At 35.9% G+C, this 26382-nt stretch overlaps 1 protein-coding gene across 1 annotated transcript; it reads right to left on the reverse strand.

Moving 5' to 3' along the window:
* Positions 1-23592: 23592 nt before the first annotated feature.
* LOC126697757 (alcohol acyltransferase 9) lies at positions 23593-26034 on the reverse strand. The gene is made up of 2 exons (XM_050394850.1): positions 24529-26034; positions 23593-23815 (listed from the first exon to the last, which is right to left on the reverse strand). The coding sequence occupies exons 1-2, from the start codon at positions 25836-25838 to the stop codon at positions 23707-23709; spliced, it is 1419 nt and encodes a 472-aa protein (XP_050250807.1). The 5' UTR covers positions 25839-26034; the 3' UTR covers positions 23593-23706.
* Positions 26035-26382: the final 348 nt, after the last annotated feature.

Genomic DNA, 26382 nt, shown 5'->3' on the forward strand with positions numbered 1-26382 from the left:
TCTTGACTAGTCCAAATAGAGGGGTCTGGGGTTTGTTTTGAATGTCATCTCTGTAAATGGTGGATGAGGGCGGTGCTGGTTTTTTCTGTGTATTGATATCTTGAGAGAGAGAGAGAAGATTGCTGCGCAGTGAAGAAACAAAAGGACTCGTGCCTATGGGGTTTGGGAATTTGGAATCATTTTTATATATTTATTTGTTTGCTTCTCTTCTTTTGTATTCAGTCTTGTTTTGAAAGTTTCTTTTTGGAAAATGGCCTAATTTTACTTTTTAATTACTTGAAGAAGCAAATGCCCTAGCTAGCACTGATTAACACACTTAGTGACTGTTTGGTAGTACATTTTAAACAATAATTTTTAATGTTGAAACAATATTACATGCATAAGCCATTCTAGAACAACATTACCAAACGAGCCCTTAGTTACTAGGGTTGGGATGATGATAAGCCATTCTTGTTGCATTATTGTCTATAAAACTTTGACCAACATGTTGTTGAACGAATTTAATCAATTCACTATATAATTTTTAAGAGCTTATACAGGAAAATGTTGTTAGTTTATTATCATAAAAAAATAAAAATAAAAAACCACGTACTAAGATTTTGTTATGTTTTAATCTGACATCTTAATCTATTGAACAGAGAATCTCAATCTTGTTTTTACCATTAACCAAAGAGACAAATTTCAAAAATTATTTTGAAATGATTCAAATAAGTTATTAAGCTTTCGTTTGTAACACGGTAATAAACCACACTTAAAAAAAAATAGTTTCTTTAAATTCATCTTCTTTAGATACAATTCTTTGAAAACAATCATTTAAAAAAAATAAAAAATAAAAGAAATATTTAAGTTGCACCAAACATATGATGAAAACTATTGTAATCCTATCCTTATGTGATATTACATTACCCCATAACTTTTCATTTAAACATAATTTAAATGAATCAACAATTAGATTATATTATTCACAAGTTCTTGCAAAATATCAATATAATTAGTTTAAAATTACAAAATTACACACAAACTATGAGTTTGCAAATCAAGTAAGTATAATAAAATCCGTTTAGCATGAAATTTGACATTGACATTAAAAGCAATAAAAATTCAAAATCCAATGTTTAGATTTTAAAAATTTTAATCCAATAAAAAGTTAAGATCTAGTATAACATATATAACAAAGAATTTTACCAAGTTTAACTCGATCCTAACCCATATTTTAATATGAGAGAGAGAGAGAGAGAGAGAGAGAGAGAGAGAGTTTAAGTGTTAGTCTAATGGTAATGGCATGTTTATATTATCCCTTTTATATACTAGAAGAAATGAGGTAGGGTTTAAATCACATATATAAGGTACCACAAAAAAAGACTATTACCACTAAGCTATATCACTTGGAACCCTTAAAAAGTTTCTTTGATTATGTTGATTCTGAGGTTGTTACGAATATGATCATACAAACACGGAAAAGATCCTTAATTTTGGTTTTATAGCATAATATCACACTTATAAGACAACCTAAAATAAAATTTCTATACTACCTAATGAAACTTATAAAAAAAAAATTATATCTAATCAAAAAGTAAAGAAATTCATATAATTAACTTGTTTTGCTTCTCTCTCTTACCTCAAAATTTATTTTTACCCTTCACATTAAGGTAAACAGGTTTATTTGAAAAAATATTTTTTGATATGTAAATATTCTGTTATTAATTTTAATTTTAAGTAAACTTCCATTCTCTTATGACCATTAAGGTTATCGAGCTATTCTATTGTTAAGCGATAGTATACATTTTATAAATTAGATTATATTCTTAAAAGCTTTAAAGTTTATCTATTTTAGTTATATACTAAAATTATATATATATATATATATGTGTGTGTGTATATATGTGTGTATGTGTATTATATTTAATTGTCTATTAGAAAATACATCTTGTTATGATTTAAAAAATAAATAAAAGTTCTAAAATTTTCTATTATTAATTTCATGTCAAAAAAGAATAAAAATAATTAGATGAAATTATCACAAATGAACAAGAAACTCAATAACAAAAAAGGTTAGAAGACAATGAAATAAGACAATCAAACTATAACAATTATAAAGTGATGTTAGCAAAAGTTGAATAAAAAAATTTAATTGATTATTTTGCATATCAAAAAGGCGAGAAAAATGGATTTAAAATTTAAAAATGTATGCAATTGTTAGTGCTATTCCTCCTACATCGCTCTGTGAGCATTTCCCACAAATACGCAGAGTTGTAACGTTGTAATATTACTTCGGCTGAAAGCGTCTGCGTCTACGTTTACGTTTTTTCAATTTTTTTTTTCTAGGCGTTTTAGGTGCAAAATTTACTGTTACTATTATTGTTTATGCACAGTGCATGAATAGTAGCCGCAAAGTTTGACTTGTCAAACAATTTTCAGCTAATTAGTGCATATCATGCACTATTCACGGACCCATAAATTTCACTTTTCAGTAATTTTTTCATTAAAAATAGGTCTCACGGTATTATTCACATATTTAAAAATTATTTTGTTACAGTATTTTTCAGTTTTCAATTTTCAATTTTCAGCTGTATCCAAACATACGTACCCAGAGGATCTTGGATAAACAAACAATCTCATAGCTTTCCCTTCCTTGATAAGTGACCAAAATGTCAGATCTCGATCCTTACTTAGCAAAGAAAAAAGAAGAAGCTGCCAGGCTCTGTAGGCAGAATCTTCACCAAGATTAATTAAAATACAATAAAACTAATATGACATCTTCTATTTTTATTAAATTACTAGCTGCACCTTGTTAATTTACACCTTTTAACATGTCTTGACTTTGGCAGTTCCTTTGCTTAGCCTCCATGAAAGGCATATTTCTGTTTCTGTTGGTGTGCATGACCAACTTATAATAAGGCAACCATGAACCAAACCTTAAAAACTAAAGAAAATATATAGTATATATTTATAACGTGCATAAAATCCTCCTATAATATTGCCTTGAAAGAAAAGAAAGGAAACTACCAGAGTTTCGTAGAAATTTCCCTTTTTGGAAATATTTCCTCTTTCTTCACTTTGAATGGATACGGACTCCAAGAAGTCTTCGTTTTCCGCGGAATTATTATTTTTATTTTCCATCATTTCGGCCGGGCATTGCTCCTTTCTCCGGTCAAAAGTTATAAAGTCAAAATTATCCATTGGACCATTGCAGTATCCAATAATTTTCCTCTGTATACTACGGTTTTTTTTTTTTTTTTTTTTTTTTTACATCCAAGGAGATTTTGGATCATTAGAGCATTTCTATTCGCAATTGTAAATGAGAAATGTAGGAAAAATTTAGTATCAAAGCACAAGAGGAGTCTAGTAATTGGACTTGTAAAATTTGGGAATTGTAAATTATTTTGCAATTGTGTTATAATGCTATTCTAAGAGCACCCACAGTAGATGTGGGATATATGCCAAATGTTAAATATTTGGCACATATCCCACACCAAACACAAAAAACAGTTCCCTATCAGATATTGCATATGTTGTAAAATTATACCATTTGTGTCTGTATCGTTGCAAATTTGCAACGGTACGGACAGATGTGGTAAACCAAAAATTATTATTTTATTTGACTTTTCTCTCTCCTCTCATTTCTTTATTTGATTTTCTCTCTCCCTTCTTAGAGTTTGTTTGTCTCTCTCTCCCAAGTTCCCAACTCGTTCTTCCTCTTTTCACAATCGGACGCGAGCAAGAAGAAGGCGGCAGCGGTGGCCAAGAGAGGAGGAAAGGCAGCTGCGACTTCATCGAAATCGGCGGCGGCGTCGGATTCGCAGAACGGAGCGGATTTGATTTCTGATTTCTGATCTCTCTCTTTAGCTTGATTTGTTTGGTTGTGGGTTCACAGTTGTATGATGATGGTGAACGGCTAAGATTGTGGTGGTGGTGGTTCGTGAGCTTGTAGTGGCTGTTGAAATCAAAAGCGTGAACAACTAATTAGCTTGATTTCTGATCTCACTCTTTCTATTGTGTTTAGTAATTGGTTGATTTGGGTTTCGGTTTGTGCGATGGGTGGGTTTCGGTTTGTCTTGTGTGTGGTGGCTTGTGTTTCGGTTTATGCAGTGGGTGGGTTTTGGTTTGTGTTGTGTGGCTTTTGTGGGTTTCGATTTGTGTCGTGTGTGGGTTTCGGTTTGTGTAGTGGGTGGACTTCAGTTTTTTTGGGATGTGCAGTGGGTGGTGGCTGTGGCTAATTCGGCGGAGCTGTGGCCGTGGCTAGTTCGGCGAGGCTGTGACTGGGTTGGATAGGTGGTTGTGCCGTTGCTGTTGATGATGATAATGGGGAAAGGGATAATATATTATTTTAATGTGTAGTAAATATTATTTTAATGTATAAACTTGAATGATAAAACATCTGATAAATGAAATGTTGTAAAATGATATGGTAAAATAATAAAATAGGTCTTTGGTGTGGCAAAATGACATTTTTTTTGCCACATTTGCTGTGGATGCTCTAATAAATGTAGGATAGTACTGTAGCGCAATTGTAAAAATTATAATATATTTTAATTATAAAAGATTACTGTAGCAGCAGCACAAAAATTATATATTATATTATTTTAGTGAGTAGAATAAAAGTGAATTAACTCATTAGTTGCCGCATAGCACAGAAGCATGGGCATGGGTGGTAATATTGACTAAAAAGAGTCGTCATCCTGCTATTAAGCCTTCATACATTTAAAAAGTTGACAGAGCAGTAGTGTGTGATAAACTTAGTAAATCATTGTGGGTGTATTGTATGGGATGGTCCAGTTGTATCTTATAAGGTCTTCCTTTTGTCTCCTTAATGGTAATTATATTGTTAATTTGGTACTTTGATTTGTCAGGAAATTCAACAAGCTGTATCTGCTTTGCCTTCACCTTTAGCAGGTCGAGTTTTTGCGCTCACAGAAGGTTTCTGATGGGAACTGTAGTAGTGTTTCTGTTTTGGGAACCTGAATGCTGTTGCCACTTTGGAGTTAGTGGATTCATGCAACCCCACTACTAGCTCAGAAAACTGAGTTGTTGACATTGTGATTTTGAAGCTTGTGGGTTTATGTAGGCCCCCCAATTTTCAAGAAGAATTCCAGCAGGATGCTTAGTCGGGCATGTTCTTTAAAGCTTGTTGGTTTTCTCGGGAATTTTAAGTTCTTGAGATGCCATATCCATTTCATCTTTTTCCCCCGGGTGGCTGCGTGCGTGTGTGGAGGTAGGGGGGATTAAATTGGCTAAACATTGGTCCTCTCATTTGTCTCAATAGAATATAATAGAATAGAATGGAAGTTGCCATTCTCAAATTCTATTTATTTCTGCCTTAAATGAATATTGCCTCTATAACAAGAGTCTTATGACATTGTGGCAGACATAATATTTATGTCATCCCAATCACATTGCCTGGTCAGTACTGCTCAGCTTGCAGGGAAGCAATAATTGCTTTTCACCGGTTCAACAAATGCGATAGGCACTAGGCACAGTGTTACGTTTTTGTCGAAGATTTCCGCTCTGTTGTATTTGTGTTTATTTTGTATAGATAATTTATCTTTCAACATTAGCTTCAAGTAACTGCAACTTTAATTTGAACTAGGTTTTCTATTGAATGATCAAGTATACTGTGTACATTACCAAAAAGAAAAGAAAAAGTCTACATTAGTAATTATGACAAAATTTATTAGGGAAAGAAGAAGAATGAAGTAGAACAATTTTTAAGGTAGAGAAGTTCTAGTGCCACACTAAAAGACTCAATTTGTGCCACAATTTGGTCATGTAACAAGTTATAATTGGTGGAAGGGTGTCCCCATATGGACCAACTGTCATCTCTTCACCGATCACAACTCATCATATAAACAAAAAATTATGACACAAATTATATCTTTTAGTGTAACACCGGACTTTTTCTTTAAGTAACCTCGGAGTCCTCCAAACTCTCATAATATGGGGTTAACATCTTTTTTGAGAACTCGGAACACTGCTCCAACTATCTAAGTTTTTTTTTCAAATGAAGTAGAGAAGAAGTAATTATGGCGAGAGGAAAGGCAGTTTGGTCAGTACTCAGAGGCACCAAAAAAAGGAAATAGAAAAATAGAGGTGGGAAGCGGAAATGGAACATATTTTATCTAAAATGTTACGTGGCCTTTGCATGCAAGGGAAGGGTTTGACACGTGCAAAAAAAGCAGTGAGTGTGGGCAAGGATTCTTCTTCTTTTTTTAATTACTTCATAGGAAATACCTGTTATAATTTTTGGGTGCGCCTGACATTTCATTGACGAGATAAGGTACTCTGCAGTAGGCCAGTAGCCCACTATTTTTCTTTCTTTTTGCTTAATAGGTATCTAGTCGTATGTATATATCAATCAGAGTCAGGACCCGCCCCCCCCCCCCCCCCCCCCTTCTCTCTCTCTCTCTCTCTCTCTTCCCCATTTTTATATTATTATAGTTAAAAGTACATCAAATTTTAACACTATTTGTACCTTCATATCAACAAAAAAAAAAAACACTACTTGTATTGTACCTTGACAAGGAACTCAACTATATCAATAGTTATAAAAGAAATTCTTTTGTATTTTCTCTAACATTACTCTTCATTTATAACTAGAAATTGATCATTAAAACCGGTCCCTCCTTTATTAATCATATAAACTTTGCTTTTCTCTCTTTTTGTTGTTGAAAATGTTTACATAATAAATCAGGATACGAAGAAATGTAGTTATCCATCATCCTTGAACACTGTCTTAGACTCAATTCAATAAAAAGTTTATTTTTATGAATGACTAATGGATTTTGTTTATATTGGATTTCAAAAAATAAATTTGTTCATATTTAACATATAAGTAGACTTTGAGCCTAATTTGTTTCTTCTTTAATTAAGTACTCATTTCAAAGAGCGATATCTTGTATATATAATATGTATCTTTTTTCTCTCCATCTTAAGTATATATATTTAATAGTTCAAATTTAATACTATATATTTAACAATATGTCGCTAAAAATTTTAAATATGGCAGTGAATACACTTTTAAATGCATGAAGTAAATTTTTTACTATGAATGGAACTAAGATTCTATCAATATGTATATAATAGAGAAATTTTCGCGTAGCTTTTATAAAAGAGTTTTTGTTTTCTTAAATTCTTTTTTTTATATACATATTCACTTCATTTTATGTTTAAGTGCAGGTTTTTATTTATTTATAAATATGTATATTTTTCTGTATCAATTTTGGATATATATCTATGTATCATAATGAATGTAAACAAATGAAAAAAAAAAAAAAAAACCTAAATAAAATATTTTTTCCAACCATAATCCATTTTAATGCCTTTTACTTTGTGTTTGGAGTACTACATCAGGCAGACAGTCAAAAGTTGCAGGTCCGTGAGAGGAACGCTTGCTTAGAGGCCCTGAGAGCATGACATGTTTTTCACGATAGAGGAACCATAAAGCATTGTTTGAAGTTGAAGCTGATACCATGTGGTGACCAGCAAGCTAGCCAGTGCCTCGGAACTCACAAAGGCAACGAGGCCAGTAAAAGGCACCAGTTGGAGTTGGAGTTGGACCATAGATGTACACATATAGAGAGAGACAGAGAGACACTCTCTGATACGATGCTCCCTGATGCACTATTCGGCAAACTTTTTGTTCTTCTTTGTCGTGCACCTATTAATAAGCATTGGTTGGATTGTAAGCTTTGTGGGTAGCTGTTCCAATCAGAGCCACAACTTCTCTATTGTAATTTGTAATTTATTTCCTCTATTCGAGATCACAATAATTGTGATACAATTCACTCAGGAGAACATATCTTATTTCTCACTTTTTCTTTATTAATTCCTCTCTAAGGTAATGTGAACTTATGGAAACTGTCATTTAAAGTATAATTACTCTATTTCATTGTACATAAAATATTTATAGGATAGGATATGAAATTTTTTTTTTAGGCTAAAGGACATGACAATTAATTGAGTAACATAAAGTATAATTATAGATAGAGTAGATAATTGAGTAACATAAAGTATAATTATAGATAGAGTAGAATGGAGGAGTGTTTTTTGGAACTAAGATTTTGTTTGTTCTTATAGGAGTATTTTTTGTTAGTTAGCTATGAGTTATACTATGTCAAGAGCTCGTCATTGTTGATTATGTGTTTTTTTTGGGTAAAAGGGAATAAAAACATAAAACTAAACAACCAAGGTCTCAGTAGGGCAGCGCTTGCCTAGGTACAAATCAGCTAAATCAAAGTTAAAGATAGAAAGCAAATCCACAGGCAGATTTTCAAAAAGAAAAAAAAAAAAAATCTGCAATCAGCTTCGTTCCTTTTCTTGCAAGATGATCATCACATCTGTTCGCTTCTCAATAGCAATGCTTAAAATGGATCCGCGGGATCTGGGATGCCAGTTGCTTGCAATCATCCAACAGGGGAGATACAATGGAGTTAGATTGTTTGGGATTAAGAATGATGTCTATAATTGCTTTAGCATCCAATTTAACTTCTATAGCTAAAAAGTTTTTGTCCACACAAATGGTCAGCCCATCCCTTAAAGCCCATAGCTCCGCTTCAAAGCTTGAGGTTACTTCAATGTTCCTGGAAAAGCCCACCACACAACTGCCCATCTCATCTCTTATTATTCCTCCTCCTCCCACTAAACCCGGACTTCCCAAGGAAGATTCATTTGTATTCAGCGTCCACCAACCCTTTCCTGGTCATTCCCATCTAACATCCTATACTGTGAATCTGTTAATAGCTCTCCAATCCACTGCACACCAATGGAAGTCACTGGCTTGGCTGATGATATGAGCTGTCAGGTTTGGATTGAAATTACTGTTCCAGAAAATAGTTTTGTTCCTTTGCTTCCACAATAACCAGATGGCATACATAAACACGATCTTCCATGGAGGGTGGTTGTGCAAGATTCCTTGATTCTTGGTTGCATTAGTAGTTAACCAGGTATGGAGATTTGAGGAGAAAAAACTCCTATTCTCCACAGAAATGCCCAATTGCTTTCAAATTTCTTTACTTTCCGAGCAGTCACGCAGCATGTGGATAATGGTTTATGGCTCTTTTTTACACCGAGGACACACCGGGTCCAGCTTAATCCCCCTAGCATTCAAGCAAACATTAACTCCAAGACTGTTGTGAAAACACTTCCATAGGAAAAACTAGATTCTCGGATTAATTTTTTCCTTCCATATCCATTGGCTTCTGAAATCTTGGTACTCATCATTCAGGGTGGCTAATTTATACATGCTAGAGAGATCAAATTTACCATGAGAGTTTGTTTTCCAAGCCAACCTATCTTCACTTCTGGCAACAATGGCGTATGGTGTGGCCTGGACCTCTAGTTTGATGCTCAGGGGAAATTAATGGAAATTTTATCCCAATTCCAGCCATTGGTCAAGAGCAGTTCCTTCACTTTTAGATTCTTTTCATCTCTGTTCAACGACCCTTGCACTAAATTCCTGAGAGGGCCCTGGGGCACCCAACTGTCCATCCAAAAATTAACCTCATTGTCCCTCCCAATTATCCATTTAACTCCAGATTTGAATACATCCTCACCTTTCTTCATGCCTTTCCAAATTCTAGAACAAGGGAGTTTATCCCTATTATAGGAGTTGATTCTTCGTTGAGTGCAATATTTTTTCCTTAATACTTTAGCCAATAAAGCCTCCTTTTCTTCATGGAACCTCCAATTGAGCTTAGCCAATAACAAGGTATTCCTTCCCCTTGCTGATTGGATTCCTAAACCACCCTCCTTTTTTGCCTTGGTTACTTTCTGCCACCCCACCCAATGCATTTTTTTTTAGGTTTCTAATGAGCCCCACAGAAAGTTCCTGCTTACTCTATCAATGTTATCTAGCACTTTACCAGGAAGGTAGGCACACTGTATGGGGTATGCAGGAATAGTAGATAGTGAGGACTGTACAAGAACTGTTCTGCCGGCCAAGGATAATAGGCCTGCCTTCCATCCCGCAAGTTTCTGCTTCATTCTGTCCAACACAAAATTAAAATCCTGACTAGATGGCCCAGGGTGCTTAATTGGAATTCCCAAATATTTTCCCAAAGAAGTAGTCGACCTGAATCCTAGCATATTACACATATTCTCCCTGCTGTCCATATCAATGTGTTAGGTTCTAAGTACTTAGGAACTAATGTATTAGAACTCTAATTTGTATTATTGGAAAACCATGATCAAAACAGGTTTTATAGTCTTGTTTAGACTTGCTCAAAGTGTATGCATTTTATGTAAAGTTGGAATCGAGTTGTTGCAGAAGTTATAGTATGATTTTGCTTGGCTCGATCGATCGAGAATTAGACTCGACCGATCGAAATTCGGGCAGAACGTCTTTCTGCAGATTTTTCCAACTCAGCCCTAAGCCTATATGACGTGTAGGATTTTATGTTTTGCCCTAAGTATAAAAGGGAAAACCCTAGCCACGTTTTAGATTGCTCTATTTGCTGTGTGTGTGAATCTCTTGTGAGATTGGAGAGGTGGTTGCCTTCACACATGCTTAGGATTATCAAGAAGGAGATTTCATTAAGAGCTTGATGATCATTTAGTTGTTGCAATAAAAGCTTAAAGATATATAAGCAGGAGTGCTTGTACTTGCTGGAGAATCCAAGAAAGAAGGAGTCCGTGGTCTCGGAGCTGTCACGTGGTCGTGTCAGTAAGTTTTCTACTGGTGAGTAGCAATAGGATGTCAGTGGTTTAAGTCGCTATTGTAAAACTTTGATTCTTTCATAGTAGATTCAAATTTACCTTGAGGATAGTTAGGTTAAATCCTCCCCAGGTTTTTACCAGTTTGGTTTCTTGGGTCATCATATCTTCGTGTTCTTTATCACTTTACATTGATATGATTATATGATTGTGTGTTAATCTAGATCTGAAATTTGGACTAAGTAATCACTTGGCTAATTAACTAGGTTAATCCAATTGTGTTTTAAGGGGTTTAAAAACAAACAGGTGGTACAGAGCGGGTAGCTCTTTTGTTGTAGATCTTTTGATCTCTGAGCTGATCCTTGGCCCCTGTTTTCATGGAACACGGACACTCTCTGATTATTCCTCCTCACTTTGATGGGAATAATTATGATTATTGGAAAGTAAGGATGAAAGCATTCCTGAAATCTATTGATGAGAGAGTTTGGAACTCCGTTGAATACGGATGGGAGAAGCTCATTACTCCTGTGAGTGAATGGCAAACTTCTTAGAAAGAAGCAGCCGTTTTTAATAGCAAAACTATGAATGCTATTTTTAATGCTGTTTCTATGGAGAAATTTAAGAGAATTTCTAATGTTGTGATTGCTCACACTGCTTGGAATATCCTCTAGACTGTGCATGAAGGCAGTTAAAATCAATATGTTACAGCAATTAACAACTAGATTTGAAAGCATTAGGATGTCTGATAATGAATCTTTTGATGAATTCTTTGCTAAGTTTAATGATATTGTTAATTCTGCTTATAATTTGGGTGAAATCTATGATCAACCTAAAATTGTTAGGAAGATTCTTAAATCTTTAACTGAAAATTTTAGACCCAAAGTGACTGCCATCACTGAGAGCAAGGATGTGGACTCCATCCTTGTTGATGAACTTGAAGTATCTTTTCAGTCTTATGAGTCGGACCTACCCAAAACTAGCAAATCCAAATCAATGGCTCTTAAGCCAATTGATGATGTTGATGTTAGTGGGTTTGATGATGAGCTCTCTGTTACAGAGATTGCTTACCTTGCCAAGAACTTTAGGAATTTCCTTATAAATAACAACAGAAGGGCAAAAGGTACGAACATTGCTGAACCTAGAAACTTTAGGAAGAACGATCCCCCTAAGGTTAACAATACTGAAAAACCTAGAGAAAAAGTAGGTTAATCTTCTAATAATTCTATGGGTTCTCAATGTTTTGGATGTCAAGGGTATGGTCATATGAAATCTAAATGTTCTACATACTTGAGGTCCAAGGGTAAGACTATGGCTATAACCCTTAGTGATGATGAAGTTTCTGATAATGAGTCTGGTTGTGACGAGGATAGAAACTTTATTGCTTTTTCTGTTATTGCTGTAGTCAATGAAAGCTTGTCTGTTGAAGAGAACACTTCTGATGGAGAATTCTTTGAGGATGTAGATATTCAAGAAGCCTACAATAAACTTTGCAAAGTTGTTGCAAATGATGCTATGAGTGTTGAATTAGGTTTGAAGAAAATTGCATCTCTTGAACTTGATAAGAATAATTTGCTTGTGAATTTATTTGTTGCTACTGAACTTTTGAATAATGTGAAGTTTGAGAACATGCTTTTGCTTGAAAAAAATTAAGAATTTGAAACATGAACTATTTGTTGCTAAAGAACAAACTAATAGGTCTGCAAGTTCCAAACTTGATCACTTGTTGAGTGTTCAAAAGTCTCCTTCTGAAAAAACTGGCTTAGGTTTTGTAGAAAGTATCTCTGTGCCTGCACCCCTTTCTACAAACTTTGTTCCTTCTTCTTCTTCGGAACCCCATGTGAGTGAGGTTGTCAAACTCTCTGTGAGTGAGGCTAAATCTATAGAAGTTACACCTCCTAGGAAGATTAGGGTTGATCTTCATGAATCTAAACCTAAGGCTTCTTCCTCCTAATGGCAAGACACGTGATAAGTTTGCATGAGTTTGTCATTTTTGTGGAAAGTCTGGGCACATTCGTCCAAACTGTTACAAGCTGTAAGCTGTTAAGCGAGCAAACAAACTAAAAGTACCTGTGCCTCAAGCACAAGATCCTATGGTACTTATTGGTGAATTGATAAAGGCTCTGAACCTTTATTCCAATCATGGAGTTGGTAATCATTTTCATGTGAATGAGAACTTCAATGCTCGAGGTGCATCTAAAAGGTTTTGGATAAGGCTCAATCAAATTGAGTCTTTCTGACATGGTTTTTGTGCTTCATTACTCTACCTTTTGTGACCATTGTTATTTGTTGTTTTTTTTTTTTTGTTTTCTTTTTGTTTTTAGGACTTGCATTACATAACATTCATACATTTCATTCTAGGACCGTTTTTGTTTCTTCTTTTCAAAATTTAAAAAAAAGAAAAGAAAAGAAAAGGGAAGCAAATTGTGTTTTGCATTATTTTCTTGGATTTGGAATCAAGGTTAGCCAATTTATCTTTACATAACATGTCTATGTACCTTATTTAGCTTGGATAAGCTTATTTATTACACTTTACTAGTTGAAACTTTGTAGTGCATATTGTGTGGAAAAGATGTTTATAGTTGTTGATCACATGATTTTGATCTTGAAGTCACATGCTTTTGATTGTAAGGACTAAAAAATCCTAAGAGAAAGGCATAAATAACCATCTCACCACTGTTTACTAGCCAATCATGAACACCTTAGTGCATATCGTAAGATTTTGTGCTTAAGAGAGTGTAGCACATGCACAAAAAGAATATAAGGTGTAGCCTCAACTTAAATAATTAAAATTGGTGTGTACATTATTAGGCTATAATGAATTCTATTCTAAATAAAATTGGTGTGTACAATATGAGGCAAATTTAAAAAATATATATACAAGATTGCAAGTTTGTTTTCTAGGAGATGTAGGAGTTATATGATGTAACTCTCTAGGTGATAGTGACTTTCAAATTCATGTGATGAATTTTGTAGAAACTGTGATTGATTTCTATTCACATATCACCCCACATATATCTCAAACTTTTGCTAATTGCACACACTACACAAGCTTCTCTTTGTTAAACTTTGTACATGCTATTGTGTGTGATTTTGGTTTGGCCAACCAAGTTTGAAAATTCCTTGAGTTTTTGCAAAACATGTTTGATGCTTGAAAATATAAGAGTCTTGATTGAAAATTTTAATTTTGGGAAAACTGGATTCAAAATAAGTGTTTTTGAAAAAGCATTTCATCTCATACTCATGCATTTTATTCATAAAATTCAATGCTTTGAGGAGTTTTTGCATAAAAATGCTGTATTTTTTTAAAAAACTGATTTTTCCAGAATTTCGACCGATCAAACCTGTTTTCGATTGATCAAAATTGCGATTAAAATTTGCTATGAGTCTTTGTCTGTTTCGATCGGTGCTCGATTGGTGTTGGATCAATCGAAGCATTTTCGACCGATTGAATCTAATTTTCGATCAGTCGAAAATCGTATAGAGAGTTTTAAAAAAACTGATTTTCTCATGTGTTCATACACTTTTTCAAACTCTTTCTCTCTCTATTCGGTCGGTCAAAGGCTCCAAGCAAGATTTTTTTTCGTTTTCCTCACAACTTTTTGCAAGGTTTTACTTCTACAAGGCCGGTAAGACTCTTTTGCCCCTTCTTTTTCATTTATTTTATGTTTTCATGCATTAAATTATGCTTTTTTGGGAAAATTTCGAACCTCTTAGATTTTGGGATTTTTGTTGATTCAAGCCATATTTCTTGAAATTGATCAATGGGTTTTTGTTATAAGTTGTTATATAACTGATCTTGATGGTTTAATTTGATCAATTTGGTGAATTGTGAGAACCCGATTTGGGGATTTTGTTCAATTAGGTCTAATTTGATGAAATTGGCTTGTTAAATTGATCTATTTGATCATTATTTGGTGTTATCTATCTTGTTTAATGATCAATTAGTCAATTTTCTAAAAATTGTACAAATGGTTTGTCAAATTTTGGGGTTTTTTTTTGTTAGAAACTCTATGCTCAAGCCAATTTTGTGAATTTGAACATAAATTGAACATATTCTCACTGCATTAGAGCATGCATCATAACATTTATCTATTCATGCATCATATAGATTGTTATTTCTATATTTTTTTGTGCTAACTTACAGTCTGCCCTTGGTTTTTCTTTTTGTTCCTTTTAGTTTTTTTCTGTGTGCCTTGTCCTTTCCTCAGCACCATGCCTAGGAAAACTAGAGCCAATAGGGATGCCTCCACTTCTTCTAACCCACCTTTTGATAGTGAGAGGTTTTTGAGCCTGAAAAACGAGGAGAAGTATTTGAAGCTAAACCTTAGGAGAAAAATTTGGGCTGAGCGTCAGGTGTTGTTAGATGAGCTTGATCCTGCCATTAGGGCTAATTTTGAGCGTAAGGGTTGGTTGCCTCTTTTGGATATAGACCATCCTCCTCTTGCTATCCTGATTAGAGAGTTCTATTCGAACCTCTCTATCCACGTCTATGATTCCAACACTCTAGTTAAATGTTGGATACGAGGTGTAGAGTTCACCATTATCCCTTTGGTAGTGGCTGTTGCTCTTAGGATACCCGTGGTCCAGGACCCTGTCTATCCTTATGATGAGTCTCCTCTCTTGGATGACGTCATGTCATACATCACTGGGTCTTCCATCCAGTGGGGTTCTGATCCTAGGATCATCACTGCTGAGCTCACTGAGATTCATTATCTTTTCTTTAAGATAGCTTGTCATTCTTTGTGACCTATCTCTCATCTTCACGCCATCCTTATTGAGCCATGTGTGTTTTTGTACGCTCTTGACACGGATGCTTCTATTAGTTTCCCTCATTTGTTTCTTCATTCTTTGAACGAAGTTCATAGGAGTGCCTCCACTGGTCACGCTCTTTTCTTTCTAGTTTTCATTCATCGGATTTTGTTACATTTAGGGTTAAAGGATTTCCCTGCTTCTGAGTCTGTTCATATTGTAGCTCCCATAGGTGTCACCTTTCTTTGGCAGAAGGCTGCTCAGTTGAGATTGAACTCTAAACGCTGTAGAGTTGATCCTTCTGATACCGCACCCCCTCCTCCTCTTTTTGCTATAAGAACTACTTCTGGTGAGGCGTCTGCTGATCCTGTTGATGCCGCTGCTGCTGCTGCTGTTCCTCCACCATCTACTTCGAATGATTTTGACATTCGACGTACGTTGGAGACTGTCATGACGGTTCAGGCGGCTCATGGTAAGCTTTTGGTGGACATGCTTGATGAGATTCGTGCTTTGAGAGCTGATCTAGAGCACCTTTGACGTTCTTCTTTGCCACCTCCTTTTGATGATGGATTCTGAGTGCCCTTTGGCATTCTGTCACAATAAAGGGGAGTATATTTTGTGTACTTTGTAGAGGAGATTTTTGTTTTAGAGGGAGTTTTTTATGCTTTGGAGCTTGTGGAGTTATTTAGATTATATCTAGGTGCTTCATTGTGTATTTACCTTTTTTGGCTCTTGATGTATTTTTTGATAGGGGGAGATACATTGTTTTTGTTTATATGTTTCTTGTTTCACTGCTTATTGATTTATATGTATGAGTTATTCATGATATATGTCTTTATTTTGTTTTATGTGAAATCAAGAAGTTAGTTGTGTTTTACTTGTATTTTCCACACATGCGTTTATGCGTTTTGTTTAAGTGTTTTAGGAAATATACAGGTTGATTCAGTTGTACTGCTGTCTACACTTGCAACTGATAGATAGTAATTAGGTTGGATTTGTTATAATGGGCATTATTTGTGTAATGGGCTTTTCTTTGTAACGGATTGTCAAAGGGCGAGTTTGTTAGGTTCTAAGTACTTAGGAACTAATATATTAGAACTCTAATTTGTATTGTTGGCAAACCATGATCAAAATAGGTTTTATAGTCTTGTTTAGACTTGCTCAAAGTGTATGCATTTTATGTGAAGTTGGAATCGAGTTGTTGCAGAAGTTATAGTATGATTTTGCCTGGCTCGATCGATCGGGAATTAGACTCGACTGATCGAAATTCAGGCAGAACGTTTTTTTGCAAATTTTTCCAACTCAGCCCTAAGCCTAAATGACGTGTAGGGTTTTATGTTTTGTCCTAAGTATAAATGGGAAAACCCTAGCCACGTTTTAGTTTGCTCTATTTACTGTGTGTGTGAATTTCTTATGAGATCGGAGAGGTGGTTGCCTTCACACATGCTTAGGATTATCAAGAAGGAGATTTCATTGAGAGCTTGATGATCATTTAGTTGCTGTAATAAAAACTTACAGATACACAAGCAGGAGTGCTTGTACTTGCTGGAGAATCCAAGAAAGAAGGAGTCTGTGGACTCGGAACTGTCACGTGGTCGTGTCAGTAAGTTTTCTACTGGTGGGTAGCAATAGGATTTTAGTGGTCTAAGTCGCTATTGTAAAACCTCGATTCTTTTATAGTGAATTCAAGTTTACCTTAAGGATAGTTAGGTTAAATCCTCCCTAGGTTTTTACCGGTTTGGTTTTTTGGGTTATCATATCTTTGTATTCTTTATATTCCGCACTTTACATTTGTGCAAGCCTGAAATGAGACTGTTGGGCTCGACCTCACTTGGGCTCACAATTCATTTATAAAGTGGGCTTCAGGATTTCCTACTTTGGGTCGTTCTCGGCACAGAAACTCAAAGTAATATTCTTCCTCTCTTTCTAAATAACTGTTTTTTCTCTCTCTTTTTTCTGAACCTCTTCTTCTTCCCCAACTTCTTCTATTTATAGCTTTAAGTTAGTGGGGAGATCATGATTACTGCCATTGTTAGTGCAATTGGAGATCCAATATTATCTGTTATAAGTGGATGTTTAGGTGAGAGTGGAGTGTAACGATTATGGCCTTGGAACTTGGTTCCAACTCAGATGAATTTGCTCGGTAGTGATGTTCCCCGAGCATCCTATGGTATGCCTGGACAAGGTTTCACTGACCGTTCGGGAAGTTTTATGCCGAGCATAGTTTAGGAGACGAGGCCCAAAACTCGTATTCTTTGAAGGCAATTTCAAGCAGAGCTTAAGACGATGGGGCCGTGCCATTGGGCCTGAGCCCAGGGCCCATCTGGGTCTTGGGACCTCAGTGTCGTACAACATTGATATGATTATATGATTGTGTGTTAACCTAGATCTGAAATTTGGATTAAGTAATCACTTGACTAATTAACTAGGTTAATCCAATTGTGTTTTAAAGGGTCTAAAAACAAACACAATGTTAGCTGAGAAATACACCCTAGACTTTGACTCACTCACTGATTGCCCAGAATTCTCACAAAAATATTCATCACCTCCCGGATGGCAGTGCAATTTGCTTGGTTTGCTTTAGCAAACAAAGCTAGGTCGTCTGCAAAGAAAAGATGGGAGAAACTCGGACCATTCCTGGAAGCTTTGACCAAGTTCCATAGCTTCTCTCTGCATTTACCCTCAATGAGCTGACCCATAAAATCTATACACAGAATGAAAATGTAAGGGGACAATGGGTCCCCTTGTCTGATACCCCTAGAAGGTTGAATTGGTTCCAACATCCCCCCCATTAAATAGGACAGAGGTTGAGACTGTGGAAATACAGCTTATAATTAACTCTACCAGATCCATCGAAAGATTAATGCAAATAAGCCTTTCCTTTATAAGCCCCACTCCAACTTGTCATTGGCCATTTCAAGGTCAATCTTTATAGCCATAAAGCCTTCCATCCCTTTTGAATTGCTGATGGAATGGATGAGTTCCTGAATAATGATTGCGTTATCAGTTCCTTTCCAACCTGAGATAAAAGCAATTTGAAGGGGAGAGATTAGTTTGTCCAGGTGAGGCCTTAGCCGACCAACTATTATCTTTGTGACTAGCTTATAAACGGTGTTACAAAGGCTTATAGGTTGGTAATTACTCAGAGATTCAGGACCCTTAATCTTTGGGATAAGGGAAATGAGGGCTTGGTTAAGGTACTCTGGTATTCTCTTCTTCAAGAATATGTCTGTTATTTCCTCTACCACTGATTTCCCCACCATGAGCCAAAAACACTGGTAAAACCCTACATGAAGCCCATTTGGTCCAAGAGCTTTGAAGGGTTTCATCGACCACAGAGCTCCTTTTATCTCCTCCTCTGAAACCTCATGGTTGAGAGCTTCACTCTCCTCTTCAGACAAGGTCACTTGCCATTGGTTAGCACCAGAAGGATATCTCTCAGAGTAAGCCAAAGAAGAGGAATAGAGGTCCTCAAAGCCTTTTTTGATATAGTCCATCACCTCCCTCTCCTCATACAGCCATTCACCAACACTATTTTTGACGGCGAGATCCTATTCCTTTTCCTTTTCACTAGCGTGGAAATATGATAGAATGACGTGTTTCTATCCCCTAGAATCACCAATTTACTCTTGATTTGAGAGCCCAAATGTCTCTTTCCTGATGAATAATGCCTTCCAACTCCCTTTGAAGTTGTTTCTCTAGAGCCAGAAGTTGAGAGGTAGGTCTAACAGCAACTACCTTTTGTATACCATTGAGTCTAGCCATGATTCTCCATTGATTATGTTTTTTTTTTTTTTTTTAAGTAAAAGGAAAACACTTATTGGCCTCTGCCTTAGTTTTATTTTAGCAAATAATATAACTTTAAATTTTTTTTTTTTTAAAAGCCAATTATTAGTTTTTTAGTCAAAATTTTAATATAAAAGTTTCCAAAAACTAAACATTTTAATAAACATTATGCAAATAGGCTATCGAATACCACAAATACCCAACAGGCACTATTTTTGCAAACCTTTTATTTATGCCTTAGCTTACAAGACTTAGCAATGTGGCCGTAAGTGATTGGGCCATGTATCCTAGTGTTTGAACTCTAATAAACTACATGTGGTTTATTTCTTTGCTATGAAAGTTTAGGTAGATAAACATGTTATTTATTTAGTAAACGAATTTATGCTCAACTATTGCATAAGTCAAACTTCAAAATAATATATTTCTAAATAAATACATGGTTTATATATAATAATAAATGTTTATGTGTAAACATACATAGAAAAATGCTTATAATAATTATTGTAGGGGCACGATTTTGATCCCTGAGCCCAAAAGGTTAAAGGATTTAGGCCCAAAGAGCCCAATATAATGAATTTGTAGAGAATGAGTTAGAAAATTAGGTTTTAATGAGTTAGACAACAATTACAGTTGGCCCAGATGATAAGAAAGCAAAGATAAACTAATTTTGTCTTAAGAAAATCGTCCTTGGCACAATCTGAGGAGATCAGTTCTTGTATATATATATTTTTTTTTTTGAATTTGATTACAAGTCTAGCTCTTGTTTCTATAGTGTTTTTCTCTTAGTTCTCCGATCTTTTCTCCTCAGGGTATTTTTTCTCTTTTATGCTATCCTCCTTCTTTCATCTCCGCCCTCCACGTGTAGATCAGGTTTCTGACATTGATTCCTGCCCCATCAGCACCTTCCTGAAGTGTTTGGTAGTAGCTGTAAGGCTGAAAATACTGTTTAAGTATCACTTCCACATTAATGCGGCCAGAGAGTTAGCTACAGAGCATTCAATGCGGTGGTAGTAGCTTTCTCTTAAATATTTCATAGTTCCCCTTTGTCCTGTGCCTTCCTGATGTTTATCCTTATCAATAGAATCTCCTGGAATGTTGCCTTGGATGGCAGACCACACATTTGGACCTCTGCTTTGCTCAGTTGAGGAGGCATTCCTCCTCGAACCATCTTCCTGGACTCTTGTGACCAACCCCACCCCTTCATTTACTAACATGGACTCCCACGACATCGTTTACCCGTCCTTGGACTACTAGATGTCCTCGGATTAAGCCCCCAGTTTAACATATATGTAGATATATACTACTGAGCTTATTACACCTTCAATTATGGTTAACGCGGACTCCCACGACATTGTTTACCCGTCCTTGGACTACTAGATGTCCTCGGATTGAGCCCCCGGCTTAACATATATGTAGATATATACTACTGAGCCTATCACACCTACAATTATGATTAAATTATATAATTTTGTACATATATTCACAATATATCAATTTATTACTTATAATTAACATAAATATCTATTTCGTGTAAAATTTGTATAGAGTTTATAGCAAATCAAAATGAGTGAATTTTTTTTTTTTTTTTAAGTCCATGAATGAAAATTATTTTATCTAATTAACTCAAAAAATATAATTTAAGGGGAAAGAAAAAACTTCTCAATAATTCATTGGTTTTTATGCACAAATTTATGGTAGTTGTCAATGTTTTTCTTGATATATGTGTACATTTTGATTTTTTTAAGTACTTCTATGAAAAAGCCATCTAATAAGGCATTAAGTGCTTCCTAACTTGTATACTTTCATTTAGAGCATTAGCATTGGGAGTGTAAAAACCTCTCAATTGCTATTTTAGCAACCGAAACATGAAAATATGACTTTATCCGGATATGGGTCTTAGGTTATAACCTAAATGCATAAGTAGTATTTAGAATAATGTTTATTACACACACTTTGCTCCACACACTTTTACCCACTCAAAAATAACACTGATTTCAATGCAATTTTCACGTGGGTAAAGACGTGTGAGACTAGAATTTCTCTGGTCCTTAATATGAGAGGAAAAAAGGATGGGATTTTACTAGTAATTTAACCTCGGTCTCGTGTACATTATAAATTAACCATATAATATTTAATTTAGAAGGATAGTTACGTTGTTGGTATCAATTCAAAACGATTATAATCTGTTTCTCAAAAAAAAAAAAAAAAAAAAAAAAAAAAAACGATTATAATCAGAAAGGCAATCATGGAGATCGTGTCAGTAATTTTATTATTGAGGGTGATGCGTTACAGATGGTTGAAACCTGAAGCCATTAAGATGAAAATGATATTAAAAACATTCTTATGATCATGCAGGTGAGAGAGTTGTGCTATTATCTGAATCATCTGGGTTTGTAAGCATTGTGATTTGTGATGCAGTTAGGGCCTGTTACTTTCTTACTCGAGATATGTAAAAGGGCTCATAGTCCATGATTTTGAAGTGCCAATTATTCCAAGTTTATTCCCTGGGGAGGCTCTTAGATTGGAGCTGTTTTGCTCGACTTAAGTTGCTTGTCGAGCAAACAAATTATTGGGCACAAAGTCGAATTTATTTGTCTGATAGAGCAAAAGAAATAAAGGAATAACCTTCAAATATTAGGGTATATGAGTCTAAAAATTGTGTTTCAGAAACACAAATAGAGATTAAATAAATAAATAAATAAAGGAAAAAAAAATTCAAAGATTTAATGTTGGACTATGATCAATGACGTCGACTGTCAAGACTTAAGTGGTGCATATCAAAAGAGCTAGGCAATACAATGTTACTTTTTAAAGTAGAAATCCTCTGAAAGGTCATTGAAGGTGTCTTGATCATTGTCCATTCGTCAAATAAAGGGGTCCTACTTTATCATCATACGCACAAGCAAGTCAGACTGAGTTCACCATGCTATAACCATAGCTGCAGAGTATGAATTAATGGCTACCCAAAGGAATAATATGAGGTTCAATCCATGTAAATATGTTGTATTGTATCCATGGACCTGTTTCTCAAAAAAAAAAAAAAAAAGTATCCATGGACATTGTGGTCAGATTTAGTACTTATGGGCCATGCAACAGTAAAGCCCATTCCATTTTGGAAACTCAGCCATAGAGATTTGGTGTGTTCGGACCAATGGCCCCGACCTAAAAGGGAAAGGGGCTGACTGCCTGACCTTCCAGTGTTTTATGAAATTATTCAAGATATTAGCCCAATATAGGCCCAAAGAATATTCCCAAGTCTCTACATTCACAACTTATATGGCCTTCAACCTTTTTTTGGGTCAAATACAAATTACAGTGTATATTAAGACAAAAGAGAGGAAGGGCCCAAACCCATCTTTAGAACCCGGGGTGAAAATCCAAGCAGAAAGAGAATGGATGTTTATAGGCCTATCTCACTTACAATAAGTTGTCTAACAAGTAAAGTTGTAGACGGAATAATTAATATATTTATTAATAAAACAAAAATCCTAAAAATGTAGAGAATTTAAAAATGCCTAACAGATGGTAGCTGGTTGAGAGCTTCTATGACTTGGAAGGAGTCTCCTTTTAACAAAAAAAAAAGTGTTGGTGGTGCACTACCAACTTGAGGGCCAAAAGGGCAGCTTGGGTTTCACCAATCAAAGGAATCAAAGGACCTATAGCCTATAGGAGGCAAAAAGGAGGTCTACCACATCATTTCTATCAATAGCACCAACCATAAAAAAGGCAGGTCAGAAAGCAATGTCGGAATTTATTTTCATCCAACCTACTAGAGGTTGCAATGAAGAAGCCATGTGGTACTACAAGTCTGTCAATGCTATGAGGTGCTCTTAATAGAGCTTGTTGATGGATTTTGCTGCATATCTAGGCTCTGTAGTGATACGTGCAACAAAAAAAGAAAAAGAAAATCGGATCCTCCAAATGCGGTCAATAAGTGTAGAGATAAAATGAGTGAAATTGTGGTTATCCACTTCAAGTATTTTAATGAATTTGGAAGGATTGATCAAGTGTACATTTTAAATGTCACTGGTGGACATGGATCCTAACTTTGAAACGTTGAGAGGCCAGATTGTGAGTGACATAATGGTAATGGTGAAAGGACATTGAATGATGAGGCCATACAATGATTCTAAGTGGTGCTCAATGGATCTTTTATTAGTTTGTTACTGTGTGTAACTTGTGCATACAAAAAAAAAAAACATTAAATTGTATTAATAAAATTGGAGAAATCAAAAAACTTTATTTGTATTTGTTTGGTAAATTTCTCTATCCATCTATCTTTTATTTTTTTTTTTTTATACAAGATAGAATTTCTACTCTAACCTAATTTAAGTGTATACGTGTGTGTAGCTTCCTCTTAGAGACTTGAACCTCGGTCCTTGTTCCCCACACTCCACAAGCACTCATACTTATGGAGTGATCATCACACCAAGAGTATACAGTGATCTCTATCCATCTATCTTAAAAAGTAATATTAATGATGAGTTTATCTGAAATGATTGTCCCTCACTTACTCCAATCACATCAAAATATGAACTTTCTCATTTGCCTGCTTGTGGCATAGGAGGGCTTCAATTCCTCGCATTTGTGGCAGGCAAGGGGTCTGTATCCCATGGGCCATGTCCTTATCAGCCTGCGGATAAATAGGTACATATATATTTTTTTAATAATGTCATAGGGAATCAAATTTTCAAAATCTAGAAATCAAATGGGGATTTTCTTGACCATGTTTGTCATAGTTGTTAAAAAGAGCATTTTTTGCCCCAAATATTAAACTGTTTAGACTCATGGAACATGTGAACTGATCATGATGTGCTATTCACTGCTTAATTTCTTTTTGATGAACTTCTGCTTAATTTCAAGGCAATAGTAAATACACCAGCAAATGCTTTAGGCATCAATTAAAAAAGCCAAGATGCTCTTGAACTTTGTACTTAGCCAAAGGCAGATCTAATCAAATAAACAAGTTGTGGGGAAAAAAAATAATAAACAAAGATTGATTAGAACATACTCAATGTTCCACTAAAAATTGAAGAAGCTTCGTGGCAATGCTAAAGGGTCATCAAGTAAAAGGCTAGGCACACAAATTATTAACTTTTTCTTTTTTTGATAAGACACAAATTATTAACTTTGGGTGTGTGAATGTGATCAATCACCACGTTGGTTTGAGAAAAAAGAGAGATTAAAAGGTTCATAGTATGGAAGTAAATTGGGAATTACTCTCTTGCCTCTTGGACCAAAGTTGGGGATTTTAGGAATCGAATTTATATTTAAAAGAAAAAAAAAAAGAGGTCAAACAAATAACAAAAAGTCAATGTGATGAAATTACAATCCAGTGCTTCTCACTTGTATGGATTTCGGACCAAGTAATTGTACTTGTCAACGCCACTAGTGGGGACAGCTACCATTACTTTCACTGCGTCCCTTTGATCAAACACCGGTAATAACAAACAGTACCTATCACAGCAAATGGGTCCCACATGAATAGGTCTTCCCAACCCAAAGTCAACCTTTTCTAAACCCAGCCTTGACCATTGTGACACGATGAGTACACCCACTGAGTCAGGACTCGCTCTCGACTCGCCCACCGATTCCACCACGCTTTTCACGTACTCGGTGTCCACTCTATCTTTGGCTCTTTTGATTAACGTTGTGGCATAGCCTAACCCCTTTTCGACTAGGTCTTTCACGCTGGTTTGTGCGCACCCTAGTACGAACGCGTTGCCGTAGTATCCACTGGGTAGACTCGGCTTGACTCGGTTACGAATGTTTACGCTGAATAGTACCTTCAGCACTTGGTTTGAAGGTAAATTTAAAGCCCTAGCCCAGCTCCTCCACACGTGGGCTGAGAGAACCTCGAATGACGTGTATGATAACTCACTGGGTCGACTCGTGGAAGCAGCTAAAGTCTTGAGCTCGTTGAGGCTTATCTTATCGAAAATGACTGAGGTGGGAGCGAGTCTTTCGTTGGAGAACCGATTCATGAACCCACAAAGGTCCGGGACTCGGTTGAACTCGGGATGGCTCACTGAGTAATCGTGTAAATTCCTCACCGGGTCGAAAAGATGGCGATCCCAAACGGGTTTAGGTCTCAACTCGGCGAGCCCGCGATTCCCAGAGGCCAACTCGGCGAACGAGTTGAGAAACTCGGCGCTGCCAATTCCGTCACACAAACAATGGTTGATTCCAACACCCACAGCCGCCGAGCCATCTTTTAGCCACGTCAGCTGGACTACAAGAGGTGGGGCCCCTTTGAGAACATCTGCCACGTAGACAGACAGCAGTTTCCTCCATTGGGTCACGTATTTTGGTGCCTTCTCGAACTCACTAAGCGTGAACCGATCAGACATTGCTTCAATGAACAACGCACCCTGGGCTCGACACACCACCTCTAGGCTCGAACCATCTGGCTGAGCCCTGACTCGACCTGCAAAAGGGTAGTATGGAACCAAGGCTTTAGCCAGTGCACCCTTAATACGTGCAGTGATCACACCTTGGTCTAGACCAGAATTACTAGCCCTATACACAAAGAGGTACTCGATAGTGAAACGAAGGAAGAGCTGGGAATCAATGGGTGAAAGAGTGAGAACACGAGCTGGTGTTGGCTCAAAGGGTGTGACCAAAACAGCCTCTTTGACATGAACAGAGCTACCCATATTGTTGTTGTTGTTGGGGTTGTGTTTTTTAGACTATAGTTTTTGAGAGAATGAAATGAAAAATTTTGTGCCGGTTTTTTTTTTTGGAGTGTTGTAGTGGGTTATATGATGTGGAAGGGTATGAACCTTTGGGATCCCTTATAAGCAACACACACTATTTTATTTTTATTTTTTTTCACTTAAACAAAAACTGGTTGATAAAAAATAATGGGGGGATTGAGAAGGCACACACAATGCACTACTAGTATTATTGTAAGGGGCCCATGTGTATCTTTTCTTGGTCTAACTGTGAAAGATTTGGGCCAAGATTCTCAGGGCATTGCTTTATGGGAAAAAATGAATATCAAAACAAAATATTAACAGCTTGGCAATGCTTTCTGTCTGTTCGGCGGAGTGATAGATAGATATAGATACCACTTTCTCTCTCTATAATATATATTTTTTTGGGGCTAGCTATCTTTTTAACTTTTCTTTGTTTACAAGTCTACCATATTATAATTTTCACAACTTTTACAATTTTGATTTTTTACAATTACCGATGTAG

Source organism: Quercus robur, chromosome 8 (genome assembly GCF_932294415.1).
Source record: "Quercus robur chromosome 8, dhQueRobu3.1, whole genome shotgun sequence".
In the NCBI taxonomy this organism is placed as follows: Eukaryota; Viridiplantae; Streptophyta; class Magnoliopsida; order Fagales; family Fagaceae; genus Quercus; species Quercus robur.